Source organism: Dipteris shenzhenensis, chromosome 17 (genome assembly GCF_047967505.1).
Source record: "Dipteris shenzhenensis isolate YYH24624 ecotype China chromosome 17, Dip_SZ_1.0, whole genome shotgun sequence".
Lineage (NCBI taxonomy): Eukaryota > Viridiplantae > Streptophyta > Polypodiopsida > Gleicheniales > Dipteridaceae > Dipteris > Dipteris shenzhenensis.
Window position 1 is genome coordinate 45604382 of NC_141612.1, and position 24607 is coordinate 45628988.

Sequence of the window (24607 nt, forward strand, 5' to 3'; positions counted from 1 at the left end):
AAGCTTTTATGTGCACTTCCTATTGTGAGAAGGGTGATTCTAGAATGCATGTATACACAATGTTTTCATGGTGCTGCTTGGTCACTTATTTTTGAAGATTTTGTTGAGGATCACATTGTGGAGGGTTTTCAACAAGTGGTTATGCATAATCAGTTGGTCTTGGTATACTAAAGCTTTGTGGAATCTTGTTCGGATCTTGTTTGGGATATTATTTGGATCTTGGTGTTTCCTTTTTGTGTTTCATCATGGTGAAGATTCCAGTGTTTCGAGGGACCCAAGGGGAGGACCCGGAGTCTTATCTTCGGGATTTTGTTCGAGGATGCCGGCTTTCTGGATGGTCCATGAAGGATCGGGCGGAGATTTTGCCTGATTTTCTTGAAGGTGTAGCCTTGAGTTGGCATGAGACCTTGCCGGACTCTACCAAGGAGGACTGGGACCAAGTGGTTGTAGCAATGAAGCAGAGATTTGGGGCAGTGGAGTCGCCAAATGCTTTGATGTTGCAGTTGGACCGGTTCTGTCAAGGAGAGGGTGAGTTGGTCTCTGCATTGGCAATCCGATATGAAACTTTATGGACAAAGTATGAAAGGGCAGCTTTGCGAGCTGTGGCATCTGCATCATCGGCCCCTCAAAGTCTCTCAGGGATGGAGCACTTAAAGATGAGCAAATTTGTTATGGCTTTGGAGCCTCGTCTTCGCTCAAAAGTAATGAGTAAAGATCCAACAACATACGTGGAGGTGCTTCGCATTGCGACCAAGAAAGAAGCTTCTCTAAAGATCGAATCCTCTTTTGTGTCTTCAATAGCTTCAACTTCTAAGGTGGAGGTAATGGGCACTCCTCAGGTATCAAAGTCCTCTGAGTTAGATCATAATATCTCCCAATTGATGGCAGAGTTTGCTGATTTGAAATTGCATTTGGTTAATGCACGACAACCTAGAGCACCAAAGAGTGAAGATAGGCCTCGAGATAGGAGTGGGGTCACTTGCTATGAATGTAATGAAAAAGGTCACTATCGCCCCGAGTGTCCTAGATTGAGAAAGAAAGAAGAAAAACAAGTATCCTTGTTAGAAGCTTCTTCAGGGGATGAGGAAAGAGAGGTAATGATGGCTAAACGAGGGCGTGGTAAACCAAAAGAAGAAGAAGAAAGCAAGGAAGAAGTAGATGAGGAACATCAGGAAGAGGAACACCGTAGTAAGAAAAAGAAGGCATCTAGAAGGAGAATTAGCCTCTCAGACTTTCCTTTAGGACAAGGAATTCAAAGCTATGACTTGTTGTCCGACCTTAAAGAAAAGGAAGCTCATATTACCTTTGGTCAATTACTTGCTTTGTCTCCAAAACTACGGAAGGAATGGGGAAAACTAGCAAGCACAAGAGTGTCAAAGAAGAAAAAGAAGAAAAGTGCCATTCCTGTTGTTCAAAAGGTAGATATAGATGCTGGTGATGATGTACGTGTGGTTGATGTGATCATTGATGGTCAAGTGATTTCTAATGTGTACATTGATGGAGGTGTATCGATTAATGTCATGAGTGAGAAGACCATGATTGATGCTGATTTAAAATACTCTAGTACTACCTCTCCTTATCGCATCAAATTGGCTGACAACACTAGGGTTAAGACCTTGGGAGTTGTGAAGAATCTAGAAGTGGATGTATGTGGAATTTCTGTGCCGACTACTTTTCAGGTAATCCCTACCAAGCCAGATGCATGTGCCTATCCATTGATTTTGGGAAAGCCTTGGCTACGCAAGGTGAAGGCTGTTCAAAAGTGGGATACTGGAGAATTGATTTTGCAGGGAAATGATAAGAAGGTGCGCTACAACATCAGAAGCCGCAAGAAGGAAGTTGTCAAGGAGGAGTCTTCAACATCAGAGAGTTCAAGCTCTGACTTAACCGATGAAGAAGAAGAGACAGGGTGTAGCTCCGAGGAGTCCAACTCAGAGGGTGAGGTGGAAGGAGTGGCCTTTGGTCTTTGTCTTGGTGCTGATCGGGATGAGTCAGGAAGGAACAAGGTGGTGGTGCAAGAAGACCCTGTAGAGACACTTCATGTGGAGGATGTGGAGCACATTAAACGACGCCAACACAATGAAGAGCTTCTTGGTGATTCTCTATCAGGTAGTGAGAAGCTCCAGTTACTTAGATATGCTAGATGATTTTCCATGTCTCTTTGCAACAAGCTATTCACAGGTTCGGCTAGTCTCTCTTGTGGAGCACAAGATTGAGTTGAAGCCAGAAAGCAAGCCAGTCGTGCAACGCTTAAAGCGATTGGGGGTGATCCAAGCTGAGGCACTAAAGAAAGAGGTAAGACAACTACTTGAGGTGGGATTCATCTTTCCTGTTGATGATTCAGAATGGATATCTCCTGTAGTTGTCACACGAAAGAAAGGAAATAAGTGGCGAGTTTGTGTGGACTTTCGTCCTTTGAATGCATGCACTAAGAGGGATCATTTTTCTTTGCCATTTCAAGATGAAATACTAGACCAAGTAGCAGGGCATGAGATGTATTCTGTATGTGATGGGTATTCTGGATACTTTCAAATTCGTATTCGGGAGGAAGATCAAAGAAAACATCATTCATCACACCTTGGGGAGTTTTTGCTTACAGAGTGATGTTGGGATATCTCAAGGTGTATGCCTCAGGCACACCTTATGTTTCTATGTGTGAGTGCTAGAGGCACAGTTAGGTGCCCACAAGCACAGTTAGGTGGTGGAAAAGCCACATAGGATGATTGAGTGAATCTAGGAGCAGATTGAGGAGATGATTGTGGAGCTTTGAGGTCATCAGTGATGTCAGTGACCTTGTATGAGGTGCCTACTTAAGGACCTCTTTCTTCTTCATTCTATAAGCAAGTATTCTGAATTTGTGTCAACTCTACTCTTTCCTTTCAGTGTTCCAACATGGTATCAGAGCCCTTTGATCCCCCTTGAGCCCATTTTTGCCACATCATCATCTTCTTCTTCATCTTCTTCTTCCCTATCTTCCTCCTTCTTCCCAAAATCTTAGAGAGCTTGGTTCTCCACCTACAAACGACCATTGCCCAAACCCTCTGAGCTGGAAACTCCTCTAGTATGGGCGAACTTCCACCTGCAAGCAATTGAAGAAAAAACGTCTGTGGTGGCTGCCATTCTCCAAACAGCGAATTTCTTCTGTTGCTCAATACTCCCTGCCTGCTCCGCCATTGCCTGAGCCCTCTTAGGAGTAGATGGGCGACCTCAAGACGAAGATTTTGAGCCATTTTTCAAGTCATTTGGTTCAGTAACGAGGGAGAAATCGTCAAAACTCAGTTTCAGCCTGTAGCAACTCTCCCGGGCAAAAGTGCGCACCATTTCGTCCAACCTCTGTGCTGGACCTTCTCTGGTATATGAGCTTTCTTTTGCTTCAGAAAGCCCTCTTTTCCTTGCTTTGAAGAGTGAGCTACAAGCCCTCCAAGTTCAGCTTTTCATTTTTGACAGTTTTGGACAAGTTTTGAAGATGATGCTACATAAAATGCTACTCTAGCATTTCTGGTCTTTTGAAGTTTTCAATGACTTCATTACAAGTGTTGCTTCAGTTTTGCTTTGATTTGCTAGACCTGGTTGTGATTGGAAAGTGTTTATTTCATCCACTTCTATGAAGCATGCAAAAAGTAGCATCATTGTTTGAAATCTAGTCACTACTATTTGCTACATTAAATGCTTATATTTTGAAGCATTTCAGTTGTTATTCTAAGCCCTGTAAGAGAGAAGACACTACCCAATACTTGGGTTAGAGCCTCTCATGGCTTGCTTATGCAAAATATGTGAAAAGCCAAAACATAAAGCAATGTCTTGTTATGCTACAAAGGATGAAAATGCCAACCTGACTTCCTTGTTGAAGATTGCCAAAACAATGGTTGCCAAAAAGGAAGCAACTACAGAGATCTACCCTCTCATAGAACTTTTATTTGACTCCAAGTACAAGAAAAAGATGAAGGTCAGATACTTAAGATATGCTTCTCTACACAACTATGGAGATGACAAGATAATTGTTCTCTTGAAGGATATGACTTTCAGATCCACTTGTTCTATCATAGTACCATCTTATAAGGCACTAGACACTGCCCATGTGGTAAGACCTTGCCTTGACATGGATATTTTGCCTCCACAAGATGAGGCATCCCATGAAGATTATGCATTTTAAAACATCTCTATGTATGCTCCAGATCTCTCTTTTATGTCAAGGTACTCAGCCTGGATAGTCCTCCAAAATGAATGAAAATAAACTATTGTGTTTTGTGTGTTTTGTAAACACCTCTGGTCACCTTATGATGTAGGCCATGTGTATGTTTTGCTCCATGGTACCTCCTGCAGACATTGTGTGCATGTACATGTAGGAGAGATAACCATTGGAAGGTCTGTTTGTATCCCTTTCTGTTTACCTTACACCCAAGGAAACCCTTGCTAGCATGAGAACCTAGCCATAGATTTATCCTTGACCACCATGAGATGGCATGAGAAACTATGAGACTAGATGTATCCTTGACATAGCCTGAGGCATCTCCTTGAGGGGGGGTTTGTTGGGATATCTCAAGGTGTATGCCTCAGGCACACCTTATGTTTCTATGTGTGAGTGCTAGAGGCACAGTTAGGTGCCCACAAGCACAGTTAGGTGGTGGAAAAGCCACATAGGATGATTGAGTGAATCTAGGAGCAGATTGAGGAGATGATTGTGGAGCTTTGAGGTCATCAGTGATGTCAGTGACCTTGTATGAGGTGCCTACTTAAGGACCTCTTTCTTCTTCATTCTATAAGCAAGTATTCTGAATTTGTGTCAACTCTACTCTTTCCTTTCAGTGTTCCAACAAGTGATGCCTTTTGGTTTGACCAATGCACCAGCTACATTTCAAAGGTTCATGAGTCAAGTCCTGGAGCCTTACTTGGGAAAGTTCATACGGGTGTTTTTGGATGATTTTTGCATTTACTCTCGGCGCATAGATCACATGGAGAAGTTAAAGATGGCCTTAGCTAGGATTGATGAAGCAAAAGGATGTCTAAATCCTAGCAAGTGTCATTTGGCTCAAACAAAAGTAGTCTTGTTAGGGCATATTGTGTCTCAAGAAGGCTTGCAAATGGATCCTGACAAGGTTCAAGCAATCATGGCATTGCCAAGTCCTGAGAGTGTCACGGGTGTTCGCAGAATTCTAGTAAAGAGCAAGTATTATCAACGCTTTTGTGATGATTTCACAGAGATAGTGCATCCCATGAACTTGTTGACAAGAAAAGGAGTTTCTTTCCAATGGGGTGTGGAGCAACAAGAGTCTTTCCAGCTACTTAAGGAGGCCATGAGTAAGGGCCCAATATTGAAGCCCCCTGATTGGTCTCAAGACTTTTATGTAAATCCAAGTGTATCTTTGCATTCAGTTGGTGCTGTATTGCTACAAAAAGGAGAGGCAGGTAGAATGCAACCCATCTATTATGCCAGCCGACAGCTTACAGATGTGGAAACAAGGTATGAAGAAATGGAGCAGCAAGCTCTCTCTTTGGTGTTTTCCGTCAGAAAGTTTCGCTTCTATTTATTACCTCGACCATTTTTCTTCCTTACCTCTCAGTCTATATTAGCATATCTAGTTCGCAAGCCTAATCCTGGGGGGAGATTTGCAAAATGGTTGTCAGAGCTTCAAGAGTTCTCTTTCTCTTTTGTCACTGAAAATACCACTAGGTCCACTATGGCAGATTTGCTCACAGGACGGGAGGATCTAGGAGAAGAAAAGAAATGTAAGGAGAACATTAAAGATGAAAGGGATACACCACCGACAGCTTTTGTTTTGTATTTTGATGGGGCTTTTAGTCCTTCATGCCAACAAGGAGCCGGGGGGATAGTCTTGATGAATCCTGAAGGTCAAGAGGTATGGGCAAGAGGACAAGAGCTTCCAGGTATCACAACTAACAATGCAGCTGAGTATAATGCTTTGATTCTTGGTTTGGAGGGTTGTCTTCAAAGTCAAGTTAAAGAATTGGAAGTAAGAGGAGATTCTCAGCTTATTATAAAGCAAATGCAAGGGCATTACCAGACAAGAAGTCCTCATTTGAAGGAGCTTAATCAAAAGGCTATGGCACTATGTAGTCAGTTTGATTTTTGCAAGTTTGTTCATACAAACAGAAAAGAAAATCAAAGGGCAGATGAGTTAGCTACTCAAGCCATTGTAGTACAAGACCGGGGGGTGGTTTCTTTGGTAGACACTGGATGGCCAGAACTGCAAGATGTTCAGCAATATGTGGAAGAAGGCATGGTTTCTCAAGGGTTAACTCCACAACAGAAGCAGAGATTGGTAAGGAAGGCTTGTCCCTATACTATTGTTGATGACATTCTTTATAAATTGGGAAAAGATAAGGTGCTCCGTCGGGTGGTCCATCCTATGGAGACTAGGAGAATCCTAGAAATGTGTCATGAATGCTCTGGTCATTTTGCTTCAGCAAGCACAGCTAGGAGAATTCTTAATGCAGGATACTTTTGGCCACGCCTCCATAAGGATGTATATGAATGGTGTCGAAGTTGTAAAGTATGCCAAAAGTTTGGAAGGTGACAGTTGATTCCTGGGCCCTTGAAGCCTATTCCAGCATATGGACCATTTGAGAGGTGGGGGTTGGACTTTGTGGGACCACTCCCTCGCTCATCTCAGGGCAAGCATTATTTATTGGTGGCCAGAGATTATGCGACTCGATGTGCAGAGGCCAAGGCCACAGTCAATAGCAAGGCAAGCACAGTTGCAAAATTTCTCTTTGATCAAATTTGTTCACGCTTTGATTGTCCTTTAAACAGACAGACGCATATATAGACGCGTTTATAGACGCAATGATAGACGCACTTTATTATTATTATTTTTAAATTTACAGAATGCATTTTAATTACAATTCCAAATAAAACATTAGAACTCCAAAAAGCAATAAAATTGAAAGCTTAAAAAGTGCTTGTATATACATATAGCACGAAGCTAAGCCACGTCATGTGGCTTCAAGTACAAAAAATAAGGAAGCTAAGCCACATCATGTGGCTTCAAGTACAAAAAATAAGAGGAGTGTATATACAAGAGGCATGAAGCCAAGCCAGTGGCTTTAAGTACAAAAAAGAGTAGCTAGCACTACTTCTATGACTAATCTATGTTCTCCAAGTCCTCGCTCCCTTCCATGCTCCCTTCTCACTCGCTTCTGTGCCTCCTTCCTCGTCTTTCTCATCGTCTTGTGCATGGGCCTGTAAACAAGGGACAACATATATCAATGTATGAAAAATCAAATCTTTACTTATAATTTTGGCATTATTTAATTACTTTCAAATACCTCGAGGGCCGCTCCAGTAGCTCGGGTATACTGCTCCTCAGTAATCAACCCGTCATCATAGAAGTGCCTCCATGTATCTCCTCTGCAATGGTGACGGTGGTAGGCTTCCACAGGACTAGGGTATCTGCCCACGATCTCAAGCTGCAAGACGACACAATTTGCGGAGAGATTAGTACAAAGAAACAACCTCCTAATTAACTACATAAGCAATATAATTTGAGATCGATACTTACAAATTGGGCCTCCCATGATTCAACACCCCCTGCTCCAAAATGCGTGCTTCCATATTCCTCCATCTGGATCCTTCATGCCTCCACGTGCTGTAGACTGGGGTCCTCCCTCGTTGACTTCATTGCTTTCTTCCACTCACGCTTGTGAGCAGTGTGGTGTGGGCCTCTTGGTGGTTGACCTCCCTTAAGCTTGGCAAGCTCTGCTAGTGCCTACCTTCGAAGCGAAGATCTTTTATTGCCAAGTATCGTAACAATCTTTGACTTGGCCCATTTATCTGTGAACTGGCGATTGGGGGGGTTAGGATACCTAGAGCGAACATCAGCGAGGCTCTCATCAGCCAATCTCTTTGGCTGGTCTTTGAAGTGGATAAAGCAGTCTCTGTAATTGTCAGCAATTACAGAGCGCATGAAGGCCATGATGTCCTTCCCCTGCACATCCATCAAGATGCCTCCTGTCTGAGTGATGTCATAGAATATCGTACCATCACCCGGAGGCATGTCTAAATCATCTAAATCATCATTGTTCCCACTGTCACCCCTCCCAAAGCACTGTGCCATGCATCCCCTACCACTCTCCCTACTACTATGCCTGCTACCGTGTAATGTCGAGCTCGTACGCTGGCCACTTGTAGTTGGAGACTGCACGGGACTACGTTGACCACTCGTAGCCTTCTACTGCATCATCACCTGTGTCATGGTCCTAGATAGTACTAAGTGTGCTTCACTACACACACACACACATACACACACAAACATCTGACTGCTACTAGATGCAGACATGCACCTGAGAGCAAGCCCTTGATCACAAATATCCCAACAGCCTTATCATCTAGTTTGCCTCTCATTTGTGAAGGCACATGAATGTAAGCAAAACCTTGGTATTTCTATGATACCAAGCCTCAAATGGAGTTATGGTGTGCTGTACACATGATGGCCTCAGCGAAAACTTGTGATACATATGTTTGCCCCTTACCATGCATCTTTCCATTTCAATCAAGGTCCTATTTTTTCTTTCAGCAACACCATTCATCTCTCTAGTGTATATGGTACAGTGAACTGGGCATGCCATAACTTTGCCTCAATGCATAGCACATATAGCTGCTGTATCAATCATACATGCATCTTGTTCCCTCTTCTCAAAAGAGTCCAAATGATACAAACCATGGTACAATGTTCCTGAAGTGACTATCTTTCCCTATCCCTCACTGTACATTTGTCATCCTCAAAATTTACAGCATAACCTTGCTTTGCAAAAGTGGAAACTGATAACAGATTTTCGTTTATGCTTGGCACATAACACATCTGAAATGCACAAATCTGTACCAGCAGTAGCAATATGAGTTATTTTCCACACCTTTAACTAGATAGGTAGAATTATTAGCACAGGTGACCTTTTTACCGGCTAGAGCAGCAATCAAATACCCCAATGGAGGTGATGTGTCCTGAAGCTCTGCTGTTAAAGTACCATGTGACCTGTTTTTCATTCACATTCAGGGACATGTCGCTCATGTGCTGCATCATAACTGCAAACAAAATAGGCACACTCATCCTGCACAAAGTTTGCTGAGTCATCAGCTTTATTTGCAGCAGCAGTACAAGAATTTACATCCAAAGCTGATTCTTTCTTCTTTCTTTGGCCAATCTCTTCCTGCATTCACTTGTGTAATGACATGGCTTTTCACATCGGTGGTATTTCCCTTTCTTGGGATGCCCTGCATCAACCTTTGCTTTATTTGACTGCTATCCTAAAGCAGCCTTGGACTGAAAAGCACTTGAGTTTCTGTCTTTGCCCTTGCATTGGGCAGTAAATGCTTGATCATTGCCATGCATTGAGGAATATTTATTCTTCCTTGTTTGTTCCTCCAAGAACAAGCTCACTAGTTTTCATATAGTAATGGGTGTGAGAAGTTTCAAAAGTCTGTATCTTCACATTCAGGCATCGGTTTTGCATGGGATTTGTTGCGGCAGATTCATAATTTTGTGTCTTGTATTGTGATTCAGGAATTGCATTTGATCAACAAGATTCAAACATTTGGAAGATAGAATTAAAATTCTATTTGTTTGGTTGCTGCTCCCCGCCTTACATTGCTCAGCTCCCACCCATCTTCCCTTCGCTCAGTCCCCTTCCCTCTCCCTTCATTCTTCCCTAAAACCTCCCAACCGAATAGATTATCAAATTCAGTGGCGGGAAGAGTGGCAATACAGTTGAGGTAAGGCATCACAAAGATTTACAGCGAGCTGTGCAGTGTGATGTAAGGCATTGCGATGCCGTCACAAGTGAGCAGGAGGGAGTGGCTATGGCGGTGGGCCGGAAGGGCAGCAACAGCTTGAGGAAGCTAGAGCCTGAAATGGCTGCGTGAGGACGCAGAGCTAGAAAGGGGCAGCCAAATCTCGCAGGCTGAGTCTCTTTATATGCAGAGCAGGGTGGTGGAACAATCTCTGGAACAATCTGAGAGGGGGGGGGGCACGTGGCAGCTTTTCCTTTCCCCTTAATCTCTCCCCATGCCCCCCTACCCCCATCTTTCACAACTAATACCATTTTTCACCAACTGGGGCCCCCTATTTTCTTAAATTTAAGGGGCTGAGCATTACCCCAAAGACAAAGTCAAAGTAGTGTAAAATGTCACGTAGGTCTCTAGCAGTGATGAAAATGTCCTAGAAATCAGTCCCTTCTCAGGTATCATGTTATGTCCCCTTCAGGACATAATATGAGATGGCACAGTGCACTCGAATGAGGTTAGGTCCTACCACATGACCCATGGGGTCCTTTTGAATTAGTTAACTCTAAAGTTAAGTCTACACTACACCTAGTGTGTGGGCACCCTTAAGCTAGGGACACCTATGGGTGAAATATGACCATGGGCTCATATTTGAGGATCCTATTGGAAGGGACTCTAGGACTCCAGGACCTAGAGCAAGTCTAAGCTTAGTTAATCTCTACACCTAGGCTGGTGGCTGTCTGTAGTATGGTACACAAATACTTGGGAAGGGATGTGGGCTCGGTGCTGGCCTATACTCAGGCTCGGTGGGAGATCCAACGTACTGGATACACGTTTGGGCGGTGAGCTCACCTGTCCCTATGTGGTGCTTGCTAATTATCGCGGTGTTTGCAGGTATGGCTCATATATTGGGAGTTGGTGCTCATCCTTATGGGGTCGATTTCAGAACTAGAGCATTCAGGAATATTTGCATGGTGAATTGGACATGGTTAAAGTGTGTGGTAAACTCATTGTGGCCACGTGGCGAGATTGCATGCAGTTAGCTACGTAGGTATAGCGAGGAGTGAGCTGCCTTCGTTCATGCTCCCCAGTCGGTTCGATGAGTGTCGGGCTCCATGAATTCAGGAAGGTCATCTGACCTCTGGTGCCTTCACAGAGCTGGGCGACATTGCTGGCAAGCATGTGATTGAACGGTTCTCACAAGTGGTTATCTCATGCATTTAGCAATGGAAGTATATCGCCATTCAGTGTGTGTGTGTGTGTGTTGATGATTGAGGTTGAGCCTTTACGACTAGTTGTAGTGTCTCTGTGTAAGAGCAGTAAGCCCGGTAGGGATGAGCTCATTTTGAATAAATATTGTAGTGTTTTGGTTTTGGTTGAAACATTGAATCTTCTCAGCTCACAGTTCTTTCATTTGTTTTATTATTGAATTCATAATTGTAGAATTTCATGTGTGATTGAGAGAGCTCTCAAGCCATCATCATAATATGCAATCTTGGTACACTCAGATATAGACCTAGCTAACCTGCACTTCGAGTCACTGAGTGTTTGGTTCAATTGGTATTAGAGCCACTCTGGCTCTCTTCTTGGAAGGTGACTTTTCTTGCGTTTCCTTTGTGCAAACTCACGGTGGATGCGGTGATTTCTGTTTTGGATTATGCTTATGATTCATGGTTGTTTGCATGCGACATCGTCCCACGAGTGGAGGGACGCTGCACCAAGGCTTCCTTTTGTCTTGGAGATGCGCGTGGGTTTTCATGCCCTCCATGCACATTTGCTGGTCTCTTCTGAGGGAAAAGAACCATGCATTTTGGTGGCTGTGTTGGAAACCTCCCTGCTGGTCAATGGACTCCAACACAGCATTTGAATGGAGTTTGAAACGTGCAGCATGATTGTTCCTATGTTCAGCAAAGCAGTCATCCTTGAATATGTTGATGGACAACTTGGTAGATGGGTATTTGTTGACGTGAACAAGCGATTGGAGGTCCAGAATAGAGGCAATTGATGGGGAGCAATACAGCCACCAATATCTGCCAAACACAGCATAGTTTTCCTGCAGACGTTGTGCAACTCCAATGGAAGCTGTTTAGCACTTACGTACAGCTCCCGAGGTGAAGCGGTGAAGAAAAAACAGTTTTTTCTTTCCTTTTTGATGATTTTTGTCGCCTACCTGCCACGGTCTTTGGTAGTTTGTTACCAGATGTAGCTGAGGGCTGTATGATACTATGCTTCTGGATTACATGCACTTGCATGTGGCTGATTTTCCATGTGGGCAACATGTGGACCTCATGTGGGGTGATTTGTGCTTCATGCGTGCATTGCATGGCTCCTACATGCCCCTTTTTGGCAAGCAGGAGCCATGCATGCAACATGTACAAGCAGAAGTGTCCATGCATGCTATAGGCAACCTTTCCATGTGTGGGTAGCAATGATATGCAGGACTAGAAGTGTCCATGCATAAAAGGAATCGTAATGCATGCTCTTGGATAGATATGCATGATTGGAAAGTAACGGCATGCCTTGATTTGTGGGCCATGTGTGGGCATGCACGCCTAGTGTCAATTGCATGCCCATCTTTTATTTTGCTAGAGGTGGAAAGTGGAGCTCACTTCCACGTTTCTCTAAAAGTGAAACAGATAATTTTTAAGCTTTTTCTTTGTTATTTTGCAATTCGACGGAAATTGACCTTTCTATGCATGATGATAATTTTCTTGTTCTACAATGTACGATGAAGACATAATATTGTCTTTTTCATGTCATGATTATACTCGACATGTGCTGAAAAGGAAGTCTAATTTGTGCATTGAAGATGCAATGAAATACAAGGGATTCTGAAATTCAGTTTAAAATAATCACAATAAACTCCTGAAATCTTGTGAAGCAAGGGTAAAGTGTCAAATCAGCCCATTCCATGGATTTGCAATGTCGTAGTGGACCTACTAGCAGGGGTTGTGAACTCAACCCAGAATGGATTGCCCGTTGCTATGGCTCTGATTTCACACACACACACACACACACAGCCGGAATTTCAGGGAAAGTGTTGACTAAGGGGTCAGCTTTTCCTTCCAAGGATTCAGAAGAGGCAAAAATTCTCCAGCGTCTTTTGACTGAATTTGTAGATGTATTTCCAACTGAGACTCCATATGGTTTATCTGATTCGCGAGGGTTAGACCATAGGGTTGAGTTGCTTTCTGGAGCTCAACCGGTATGTCAGCAGCCTTTCTACCAGATGATCTTGAAGGAGGAAGACGAAGCTGCTCGGCAACTAAGTGAAAATATCTAGCTGGGACATATTCGCCCCAATAAGTCTCCTTGGGGAGAACCAGTGGTATTAGTTGATAAAAAGGATAAGTCCATATGTTTATGCATGAACTATAAAGATCTTAACAAAGTTATTCAGATACGTATGAGGGGAGAAATTTTCCCTAAGGTTGCTTTCTTTGGACGATATTGGCATAATGAGTTTTTGGTTCTATCATTTGGACTTACAAATGCACCAGCCTATTTCTAGCAGATGATGAATGATACCTTTCATCCATATCTGGAAAAGTTTGTGATTCTTTTTTTTGACGACATTCTCATGTATAGTGGAGGTTTAGATGAGCATAAGAAGCACTTGATAATAGTTTTGACTATTTTGAGAGTTGAAACCCTTTATGCTTACTTCCTAAGTGTGAGTTCTTTTTGTCAAGAACTGTTTATTGGGCTATATCAGCACCGTTTAAGGAATCCGTATTGATCTTACCGACCCATTACATGGACAATGAACTTGATGCGTGTTTCAAAACTTGAAGCATACAGTCACCACTGTGCCAATGTTGCATATTATGGATCCTAATAAACCTATGTTTGAAATGAATGCTAACGATTATGTCATTGGGGCAGCCTTATTCCATTATATGCACCCCATAGCTTTTATTAGCTAAAAGCTAACTAGGGCAGAGGTGAGATATCCTACACATGAGCAAGATTTTTGTAATGTGACCCATGCATTGAAGACGTTGTAGCATTATCTATATGGCACCAATTATGTGATGTGTCTAGACGTGTGCCTTTGCATATTGCGATGCTGGTTGCCCTATATTTTGCACATTAGGTGACAAGGAACCTTTTTGTTAGTTTTTACTGCATGAAGTTACATCTCTTGTACCAAGAGAAAACACGTAACATGTGGGAGACGTTCTCTCATTTTTTGACATTGCCTAGTTTCCATCAATGTCATGATACATTGGGGGGTGTGTGCGTGTGTGGTCTTTGTATCGTGTGTGTGTGAAGATGGAGCAGGATGTCTGTACGCCGTCGTTACCTTTTTCCTCTCGACCTTCAAGTCTGATTACTCTCAGCCTTTCCTTGATTCTGTGTTCCAGCCTAGCCCTTCCTCGTTTCATTTTGCTTCTCGTACTTCGTCTCCCATCCCCCCAGTCGTCATGCTCAGTCTCGTCACCGTCAATTCTTCTGTATTTTCGTCTCCAGCTTCCAACCTGGTTGATTTGCCTGCTCTTGTCAAGGTCGCTCCAGAGGCACCATTTACTTTCCAGTCTCCTGTTGCGGCCCAATCTGCTCCACAACAGCTTCTGGGACACTAAAGCGGCTTGCTCACTTTTGTACATCCGCTCAGCATGAAAAGACTCAGAGATTAGTTTTGGCAGTTTTCCTTTGACGTCTAGGCAATTGGATCTCCTTCGTCATTTATGCAAGGAGTCTGTCTTTCAGAATCAAGTCTTGTCTTCATCTATGTGTCGGGTTCTCCTATCTGAATCCTTTCTCCACAGTCTTTCTCAAGGCCAACAACTCGGTATCTGCCTATATTTTATGGGACAAATTATGACAGCACCTATGCTGCGTAAATGGTCCAAAGCAGCCGTTGGAGCAAATAAAATCAACTCCTTTGATTTTCTTGGTAGTTTTTATGATGTTGATTGTGTCGATGTGGAGACACTTTATTAGCTATTTAATATGGCAAGAGTCCACGGAGGTGGTTATTTTGCTTATGTCATGCCTTGGGACCCTCTTTTTGACCCGGCCTAGAATCTCATGCATTATTGTCCTGCGTGGGTCACCCTAAAAGCCTTGCCAGCACCTCTTCTCCCACACATATCTTTAATTGCAGCTCTTTTGGGGAGAGTGTTGCATCTTCCAAAGCGGGATTTTTTGGTCTACAATAGAGATATCCGAATTTGCATTTTGTGGGATATGGAGCAACCTGTACCTTCATGTTTAGATATTGATTATGGTTCGGAGCATCCTCTTCGCATTCCTTTATCTTTTTCTTCCTTTTATAATGCGTGCTACAAGTGTAGACAAATTAGTCATATTGCTCGGAACTGCCCTTTACAATCATGTCAATCAGCCCATGTGAATAGCTCTTTCTCTGTTCCTCAGGCTTCTACTCCTCTTGAGTTAGACAAGATGCAACAATTGAAGACAACAAGAAAAGAAGGGAGACGGGTGCACCCCCCAGGAAAAGAGATCATCTCACTGTCTCCTTCAGCTCCTTTGTCAAATCCGTTCTAGGCTCTATCAATGCCGGATACACTTATGCCTAAAACTCCGCCATCTTCTCGTGTCAATGCTTCCGATTCTCTAAGAGCCCTATTCAGCACAACAGTCCCCTTTAGTTGAAATTGACTTTCAGTGGGCCTCGCTGGCGGTCTAGAGCGGCTATGTTTGTACATCTTCTCGGAATGAAATAAAAGGGTGTGTGTGTCACGGGGACGTGGTGGTGATGGTGAAGTGTCTAAACTAACTGTCATTGAATTTGGCCTAGGGTACTAGGCTAGGGGCCTTTGTTAATGCCCAAAAGGTACCTATGATTTTATGTGCAACAAGTGCAACTCTCAGTGCTATTAGAGTGGTTTCATTTTCTAAGGTCATTGGTTTGGTTCAGTGGGGTCATCCTTTAAAAACTGACCCCCTAGAGATCCTTCAAAATAGGGTCATTAGGGTCATGGTGTGCCATTTGGCCCCCTAGGGGCATTAAAAATCGCACGCCTCATTTTGCTTAGGTGTCTGCTGGTGGCCTATCTGCTTGCCTTGTGTCACCTCTGGAAGCCCTTGGAAGGCCCCGGATCCCTTCCTTGGCTCTCCTTTCTGTTTTGAGACTTCACCCCTACCAGAGCAGCCTCATTCTTTTCATGGCGGATTTCTGCAGCTCTCCCTTTGCTTGCTGAAGTCGATTTTTGAGCTTTCTTCGCGACAGTTCTCTCCCCTTGGTGCCCTCTCTTGTTGGCATGCTTCCGGGACCTGGACGCCTTCATTCTGGGCCACTTTTGAAGCTGTTTTCGACTTTTTTCGCGACAAAAGTTCTCTTTTTCTGAATCTGAAGTCATATTCATGGGCGCCTCTCTTCCAGCTCCTGCCTGGTGCAAGGTGCACTGAAAACGGAGCGCTGAAAACATTGTTCTGGTCGACAAATTCTTGGCTGATCTGCTACAGCTTGCTGGATGCACTTATCTCTGATATTTTCTGGTGTTGGAAGACACTCCTAGACAGCTCTCTCTCCTACTAGAGTTTGCTCTCTGCCTCTCATCCTACTTCTGGAGTTGTTTCATGTTGAAACAGGCTCTTTCTGGCGGCTGAACGAGAATCTTGTAAGAAAATAATACAACGTCTGTGCTCAACAGATAACAGGATCTCGTACGCAAGAGAGAAAACAAGATAGTATGGAGAATAAAAAAATTGATTACTGTAGAACTGATACAATAGATGGCGCTGCCTCCCAACCGTGCGCTCTAGTGAAAGAAGCTTCGATGGCGTGCTGGAAACAGTAGAAGACGGAGGCTGGATGCTAAGGAATCAGGGTTGCTGTAGCCAGTGATGAAATGGGCTTCACGGGCTTGCTCTTATATAGCCACCAGTCGTAGTTGGTTAGGCTCAATTGGGTGACCGACCCAGTCCGCCCAAAACGGTCGACTGGGGGTCGGTCCCGAAATAGGCCACCGACCATACCATAGAACCGGTGCGCAAAACAGAGCAACTAACCTATGGTCTCCGTTCCGCCCAGAGCCATCCAGGATCATTTGAGGCTCCAAACGGGCCCCGCAACCCGAGAGTGGGCTCCCTCGGGAAATGCTCCGTCTACCCTCAGTGCGGTCAGTCAAGGGATGCCTTTCCGCACTTGCATGTAGCCTAGTTGGCGGTGTGCCAACTCTATCTGAAGCCGTCCAGCCATCAGGCCACACATGGCCCCTGTCTAGTGTCCAAACCAGGACCTACCGGATAACCGAGCTACTCAAATGCCTTCTCCTCATATGGGGGGCTTACAAGTAGAGTTAGTTGGCTCCCGCGTAGTTACACGAGAGTGGAGCATTGATATCTAACAAATCTTCCCTTTCTACTCTTTGCTATAGCTATCTTTACTGAGTTCTTGCTAGGTTGGATGCCAGGCCAACGCCGTTGGCCCGGGAGAGGATTGGGGCACTGGTTGTGATACTCTCTTTCTGGGGTTACAGTGGTTGGCCTTGGGCTCGGTAATGGTTTGGAAATGGGTAATGCATTGCTTGGTATGCTGTGAGATTGGCTACTTGTGATTATGCATGTCTACTGAAAGGAACCAAGGTAATAGCACTGGGAGTTGGCCACTAGCACAGCCACGGGTTGGCGTTGTATTGGGTTGCACGTGCGGGTGAGCTCATGAAGGGAGTCCCTTTGTATCTTTGAGTTAACCAGTTTAAATAAATACCGCAAGGGGCGCCAAGTGTTGGGGCCAACAGGTGTCACTCTCTATGTTTCTGAGTAGGGGCATTCTAGCCTTGCTTGTCTTGAATGGTTCCATGATGCTATGCAATGAAGTTCTATGCTTTGAGTTTGGTTTGTGAACAAAGGCAATCAATTAAGTTGGCTGTATTTTCATCATTGTGAGATAGTAGAGACAGATACACTGCCCTTAGTGTTCTAAGGCCGGTTACAGTGGTTCCGTTGCCGGGACCCTCATCAAATCATCCAGAGGAGTCCCTGGGCAGCTTGGATAGAGAAAGCCTTTGCTGATTTTGGTACAGCCATCCATTGCTTTTGGATATGGATAATATTTGGCTTGGTTATGATGCAGACTCAGAGTCAGACTCAGAGTCTGACCAAGAGCCACAGATAAGGGGAGCACACCTCGGAATAAGAGTGCAGAATGCAGCCCATGGAGGGCATAATGTTCAAGCTGATGCAATGGGGCAGCCAGCTCCACAAATGCAAAATCTTGTGGGTACAGTTGCATTGGGTGTTCACCCAAGTGTGCAGGCAAATGCTATGGCAATAATGCAAACACAGATGGCTTGTGTGTTGCAAGTTTTGACTCAGCTCACTCAGAGCTTTGCTGAGAGTGTGCATAATCCAGATTTGATGCCAAGGGCAGAGGCACAACCCATTCAGGGTCCACAGATGCATGTGGGACAGCCACTACCAGAGCCACCGACACCAGTGGTACAGCCACTATCAGAGCCACCTACACCAGTGGTACAGCCACTTGTAGTGCCACAGAGGCAGGGACCAAATGGGAATAAGCATGGTAGCGATGCTCAGAATGTGCAGCAAGGGCAGCAAGCCCAACCACAGTATGTGGTTCAGCCTACACACTTTGGAGGAGGATCCATTTTTCAGGCCATGACCTCACAGCCAGCCCCAAATTCTTTGTATGCTAATGTGGGGATACAGCCTGGATTGCAGGGAGGCAGCCCTATGATGTCACACTCAGCCAATAGCACCTGTGCCTGCAAACCCAGCTGTGGGGGGTGTTCTTCAAGCTCCTGAAGGACCCCAAGGACAGCAGCCCCTTTATTTGCAGCCCCCTAGCTATGATCAGCTGGAGCCCAGGCTCAAGATGAAGGATTACAAGGAAGGGGGGGCAGCAGTGAAGTTTGAGACCTTTAATGGTCATGCAGATAGAATGAAGGCTCTTACTTTCTTGCAGCAATTTGATTTGGCTTTTGCTGGAGGGTACTTCAGAGAGTCTTTGAAAATCAGGAAGGCAGCCACATTCCTTAAGGGAAATGCCATGCAGTGGTGGTCTAACCTTCTCCTTCAGGGCCAAACACCTGCTACATGGGTTGAATTCAAAAAGGCATTCTCAACCGCATGGATCACCACTACTTTTGAAGTGGATGTCATGACTCAGTGGCATAACTTGAATGCTAGGGAATGCAGGAATCTTGAGGATTACAACAAGAAGTTTTGGGATGCGCTTCTACCTGTGAGCTCTTACAGAATAGTCCCTATTTCAGAGCAAGCTGAAAAGTATTGTTGTGGTCTTCCCAAAGAGTTGAGGGACTATTGCACCAAGACACATATTTCCAGCATGTCACAGTTGATAGAGAATGCCAACACAGCTTACTCACTCATGCAGGGCAGAGTCTCAGGTTTGAAGAGCAACTTCAAGGAGGAGCCAAAGAAACCACAGCAAGCTGGAAAAGTCCCTCTTAAATAAAAGTTTGTGGCAGGACAAAGGAGAAAACAGCAACCCTCTTCTCTCACTCTTGAGGAGAGAAACAAGTTGTTTACTGAAGGGAGGTATTTTCTCTGCAAAGAGACGGGTCATAGGGCAGCAGATTGTCCTAACAAGAAGAGGAAAGAACCTGCAGCAACTCGGGCTGACACTAATCAAAGCAGTAGAGAGGACCCCAGAGGCAAGAAGCCCAAGCCAAGTGCTGGCCATATACCTGACATTATTGGGGGTGAGCATGATGAGAAGAAGACAGAGATGTGCAGAGCATGGGGCAAGCTACGGGATCAGCATTGTCTGTACTTCTTTGATTTAGGAGCCAAAGCAGATTTCATTACTCCTGAACTTGCAGCTCAGTTGGGTCTTCGACCAGAGGTAGTTTTCTTGGCATGTGTTCATACTACAGGTGCTTCATTTGCGATTTTGCTGAGATAGCTTCACCTTTACATGCTTTGCAGAAGAAGGCAGTGCCTTTCCGTTGGGGAAAGAAAGAAATTGCAGCATTTAATGAGCTGAAAGAAAAGCTATGCTCAGTTCTTGTCATCATTTTGCCAGACTTGCGAAAGCCTTTTGTTCTTCAATGTGATGCAAGCGGCAATAGTGTTGGAGGAGTACTCATGTAGGAAGGCATGATCATTACACACTTAAGGATGGATTTATGATGATGCATGGAAAGCTATGTGTAACGCAGCCATTGATGCATAAGGTGCTCACTGAAAGTCATGCCCCACCATATGTAGGGCATAAGGGGTATTGAGGCTATAGTCAAAGCAGTGGAGCACTACTTTTATTGGCCTTCGCTACGGAAGGATGTTGAGGCTTATGTCAGGACATGCATCACTGTCAAAAGGTGAAGTATGACAGGCAGAAACAGCCCGGTTTACTTCAGCCTTTGCCTATACTAGATAGACCATGGCAAAGTATCGCCATGGATTTTGTTTTTGATCTCCCTCGCACTCCTTCTGGTCATGATGGCATTTGGACCATAATTTGCAGATTCAGCAAGATGGCTCGTTTCATTCCAATAAGGAAGAAGATTACTTCAGAATCTAGAGCAGATGGCAAAGGAGTTCTTAAAATCTGTTTTCAAGTATCATGAGATGCTTGAGTCTATTTTGAGCGATAGAGATCCACGGATGACCAGCATGTTCTGGAGAGGTTTGTTTGAAGACATGGGAACCTCACTGTTGTTTTCATCTTCTTATCATCCACAGTTTGAGGGTCAATCACAGAAGAGGCAAATTCTACAGCTTTGGATTTGCTCCGATGCTATGTGTCTGAGCACAAAACAAAGTGGGAACAGTACTTGCCACTGATTGAGTATGCATACAACAATACAGTGCACCCTTCCACGAGTAAGGCACCGTTTGAAATAGTGGAAGGAGCGAGGAAGGTTCCTCCTATCTTGCATACAAAGGAGAAATTTTTTGTGGTAGATGAGTATGTGGAGGATTTGCGGGCAGCCTATGAAAAGGTCAAGTATGCCCTCCAACGTAGCCAAGATAAACAGAAAAGAGCTGCAGATAAGCATTGCAGGGACTTGGTTTTCACTAAGTTGATTGGGTGTTGCTGCGTTTTCTTAAAGCACGCCTCAGGAGCAAGAAAGGGAAGGTAAATCTGTACACTAAGCTGAATATGAGGTACTACGGCCCCTTTCAAGTTCTTGAGAAGATCAATGAGGTAGCTTACAGGTTGAAGCTACCTAAGTAGTGGACCATCCACAATGCTTTCCATGCTAGCTTGCTGAAGCCTTTTCATGGAGAAGTGCCACATGATATGCCAGTTGAAGAGCAACCTGAAGTTGATGAGCAAGATGAGGTCTTGATTCCTGAGCAGATTGTGGCACATAAGGTTCGGAAAGTTAATGGTAGAGTGGCTAGACGTTATCGTGTGAAGTGCAAGAACTATCCTGCGAACGATGCGGTTTGGATGGAAGAGAGTGAATTGGCAGATTTACCTCAGATTTTACAGCTCTACCTTGAGGCATTTTGTCTCGAGCCTACTACGGTAGTCTCTCATGCCGGTTCAGCAGAGCATATGTCTGGAGCATTACCGGATGCTCGTGGGGGCGGTAGCACCTCTGCACCCACAGTGCAGACAGGCTCACAGGGTATTTAGAGGTCGCTTGGTGACATTGCGGTTTCACCCGAGGCATGAGACTTCTATGATGAGTGATCATGACACTCCAGTTGGTTGATACACTGCCATACAGATGGATCTGCAGTCCTCCTGTATGTACATTGTATTTTTGGTACTTCATGTGATGTACTATTATTGATTATGGGCTGTTTTATGCCTATTGTGACACCCTCTCCTATTTGCTGTAATTTTGGGACAGCAAACAAGATAGTTTGCTGTTTCAAGAGGGGGGTATGTCACGGGGACGTGATGGTGATGGTGATGGTGATGGTGAAGTGTCTAAACTAACTGTCACTGAATTTGGCCTAGGGTACCAGGCTAGGGGCCTTAGTTAATGCCCAAAAGGTACCTATGATTTTATGTGCAACAAGTGCAACTCTCAGTGCTATTAGAGTGGTTTCATTTTCTAAGGTCATTGGTTTGGTTCAGTGGGGTCATCCTTTAAAAACTGACCCCCTAGAGATCCTTCAAAATAGGGTCATTGGTTCCTTGCACTAGGGTCATGGTGTGCCATTTGACCCCCTAGGGGCATTTAAAATCCCACGCCTCATTTTGCTTAGGTGTTTGCTGGTGGCCTATTTGCTTGCCTTGTGTCACCTCTCGAAGCCCCTGGAAGGCCTTGGATCCCTTCCTTGCCTCTCCTTTCTGTTTTGAGACTTCACCCCTACCAAAGCAGCCTCATTCTCTTCATGGAGGATTTCTGCAGCTCTCCCTCTGCTTGCTGAAGTTGATTTTCGAGCTTTCTTCGCAACAGTTCTCCTCCCCTTGGTGCCCTCTCTTGCAGGCATGGTTCCGGGACCTGGACGCCTTCATTCTGGGTCACTTTTGAAGCTGTTTTCGACTTTCTTCGCGACAAAAGTTCTTTTTTCTGAATCTGAAGCCATAATCATGGGTGCCTCTCTTCCTGCTCCTGCCTGGTGCAAGGTGCACTGAAAACGGAGCTGTTTGTGGGCTGAAAACATTTTGGTGGACGAATTCTTGGCTGATCTGCTACAGCTTGCTGGATGCACTTTTCTTTGATCTTTTCTGGTGTTGGAAGACACTCCTAGACAGCTCTCTCTCCTACCAGAGTTTGCTGTCCGCTTCTCATCCTACTTTTGGAGCTGTTTCGGGCTGAAACAGGCTCTTTTTGTTGGCTGAAGGAGAATCTTCCCTTTCTACTCTTTGCTACAGCTATCTTTACTGAGTTCTTGCTAGGTTGGATGCCCTACCGTTGGCCCAGGAGAGGATTGGGGCACTAGTTGTGATACTCTCTTCTTGGGGGTGCAGTGGTTGGCCTTGGGCTCGGTAATGGTTTGGAAATGGGTAATGCATTGCTGCTTGGTATGCTGTCAGACTGGTCTACTTGTGATTATGCATGTCTACTGAAAGGAACCAAGGTAATAGCACTGGGAGTTGGTCACTAGCACAGCCACGGGTTGGCGTTGTACTGGGTTGCACCTGCGGGTGAGCTCATGAAGGGAGTCCCTTTGTATCTTTGAGCTAACCAGTTTAAATAAATACCGCAAGGGCGCCATGCGTTAGGGCCAACATGTGTCACTCTCTATGTTTCCGAGTAGGGAAGGCAATCAATTAAGTTGGATGTATTTTCATCATTGTGAGATAGTAGAGACAGATACACTGTCCTTAGTGTTCTAAGGCCGGTTACAATGTGCGTGAATGCACGTGTGGGTTGAACAGTGAGTGGGTGGTTCAGTGTGGGTTTGGTCTTTTCTCTGGGGGTAGAGGAGGGGAGAGGGGGAGGGAGTGGGTGGCAAGGGTCTTGCATGTGTGCAAGTTTGGGGTGGGGGTGCAGGTTTGCGCACACGTCTGCACATGCGAGGAATAAAAGCACCATACATACAGGGGATCATGCTCTCATGCACCCATAACAACTTAAATGCTGTCAGTGATTTGTGCATGTCTATATGTACATAATGTATATTGTAACAGCTTATTTAATCAATTCTTATTTCTAGTCTTTAAAGGTTGTGCTAATTGTTTTTGGTCTTTTTGTTAAAAAGTTTGAAAGATTCTCGTTAAATCATTTTGCTTGTACATAAGCAGCTCAATATTACTGGGGTTTGTGAAATTTTTAATGTCAGCAAACAGGACCAATTGATATGCCAGAGGAAGATGACAAGCTTCTTTTTCGAGCTGATTTTATCAAGGAGGTTGATGGCTTTTTGGCTCAAGTAGGAGCAGAGGCCAAAAAGGAACTGGTGGAGGGTCTGGATCCACAGTCTGTAGCCAGACGTCTTAGTCAGCAACAGAAAGATGAAGCAATACAACAAGTCAGAGATCTGCGAAAGCTAGCTGTAGAATTGCAGTGGTAATTCAGAAATAAGTTTCTGTATATCAGCCAACTGCTGCTGCTGTGTGATCCTCCTCAATATTTGTGCCTATGATGCCTACCACTCGTCGAAAGTATGTATTTTGCCAATTTGTGCATGATATATGGGGAATAATATATTGAACAGAATGTTCTTCCAGGAGTCTAAATTAGAGTCTTTGGGACTAATTGCTTGGCGGTTGCAAACATGCCCTTTTGTTCACAAACGTTTTCTAAAAATGTTTTGTTCTGCTTCTCTAATTAAATTTAGCCTGGAGCAGGAAAGAGTGACAGGCTTCCAATTGTCTCATGCCTCGTGGGTGGATTCATTTCGTAGGTCATGCAATGAGCATATGAACTCTTTAAATGACACTCAACTTTCAAGTATGTGCAACGTTTTGAATCCACTTTTACATTATGTACGCTCTGTTCTTTGACTGAGTGAATGTGGCAATGTCGTGGAATGTTGAGGGGGACAGACTTTACATCACTGCACTTGTGGTGCAGCTTTAGAAGCAATGGTGATTAGAGACTTGAGAGTCGTGCACCCTAAAGCTGTTTAAGCCTATGTGAAAGGGACAATTTGAAAGAGGTTCCCCTCTGACATGACATCTCAAGGGCTCATGTGAGAGGTCTTTTCAAGGTCACTCATAGAGGCTGTGATCCATTATAAGTAGTGAGTGACCATTTCACAGCTCCAATATTTTGCACTATCTCAAGTACCAGCGCATGTGTTGCTTTGGATCTGCATGCAATAGCAACCGGCGATTGAGAATCTGGAACAGCAGGTTGCATACTGCAGGACTTTGCAATTGGCAGAAGGTTGGAGCGAAGAGGGACTTATGTGGAGGAAGTTGGTTTGATCGGCTTGGCATGCACGCTGTGGTCGTGAAAACTGTGGACAAGGAGTGAAGAAATTTCATGCACATATTTAATGCAATTTTGTGCCTCCCTCAGCCATCCTAGTTTTATTCATGTATGAGCCCACGTAACT

At 44.5% G+C, this 24607-nt stretch overlaps 1 protein-coding gene across 2 annotated transcripts in view; it reads left to right on the plus strand.

Annotated features, from left to right (window-relative positions):
• Positions 1-23873, plus strand: part of PAC (pale cress protein (PAC)) — a 66231-nt gene extending 42358 nt beyond the window's left edge. Inside the window, exon 5 of one of the 2 annotated variants that reach the window (XM_087388690.1) lies at positions 23387-23873. In XM_087388690.1, coding sequence (XP_087244816.1) covers positions 23387-23617 — 231 coding nt within the window. In that variant the 3' untranslated portion in view covers positions 23618-23873. The remainder of the gene's footprint in view (positions 1-23386) is intronic. The other variant, XM_087388689.1, reaches the window with a different exon arrangement.
• Positions 23874-24607: the final 734 nt, after the last annotated feature.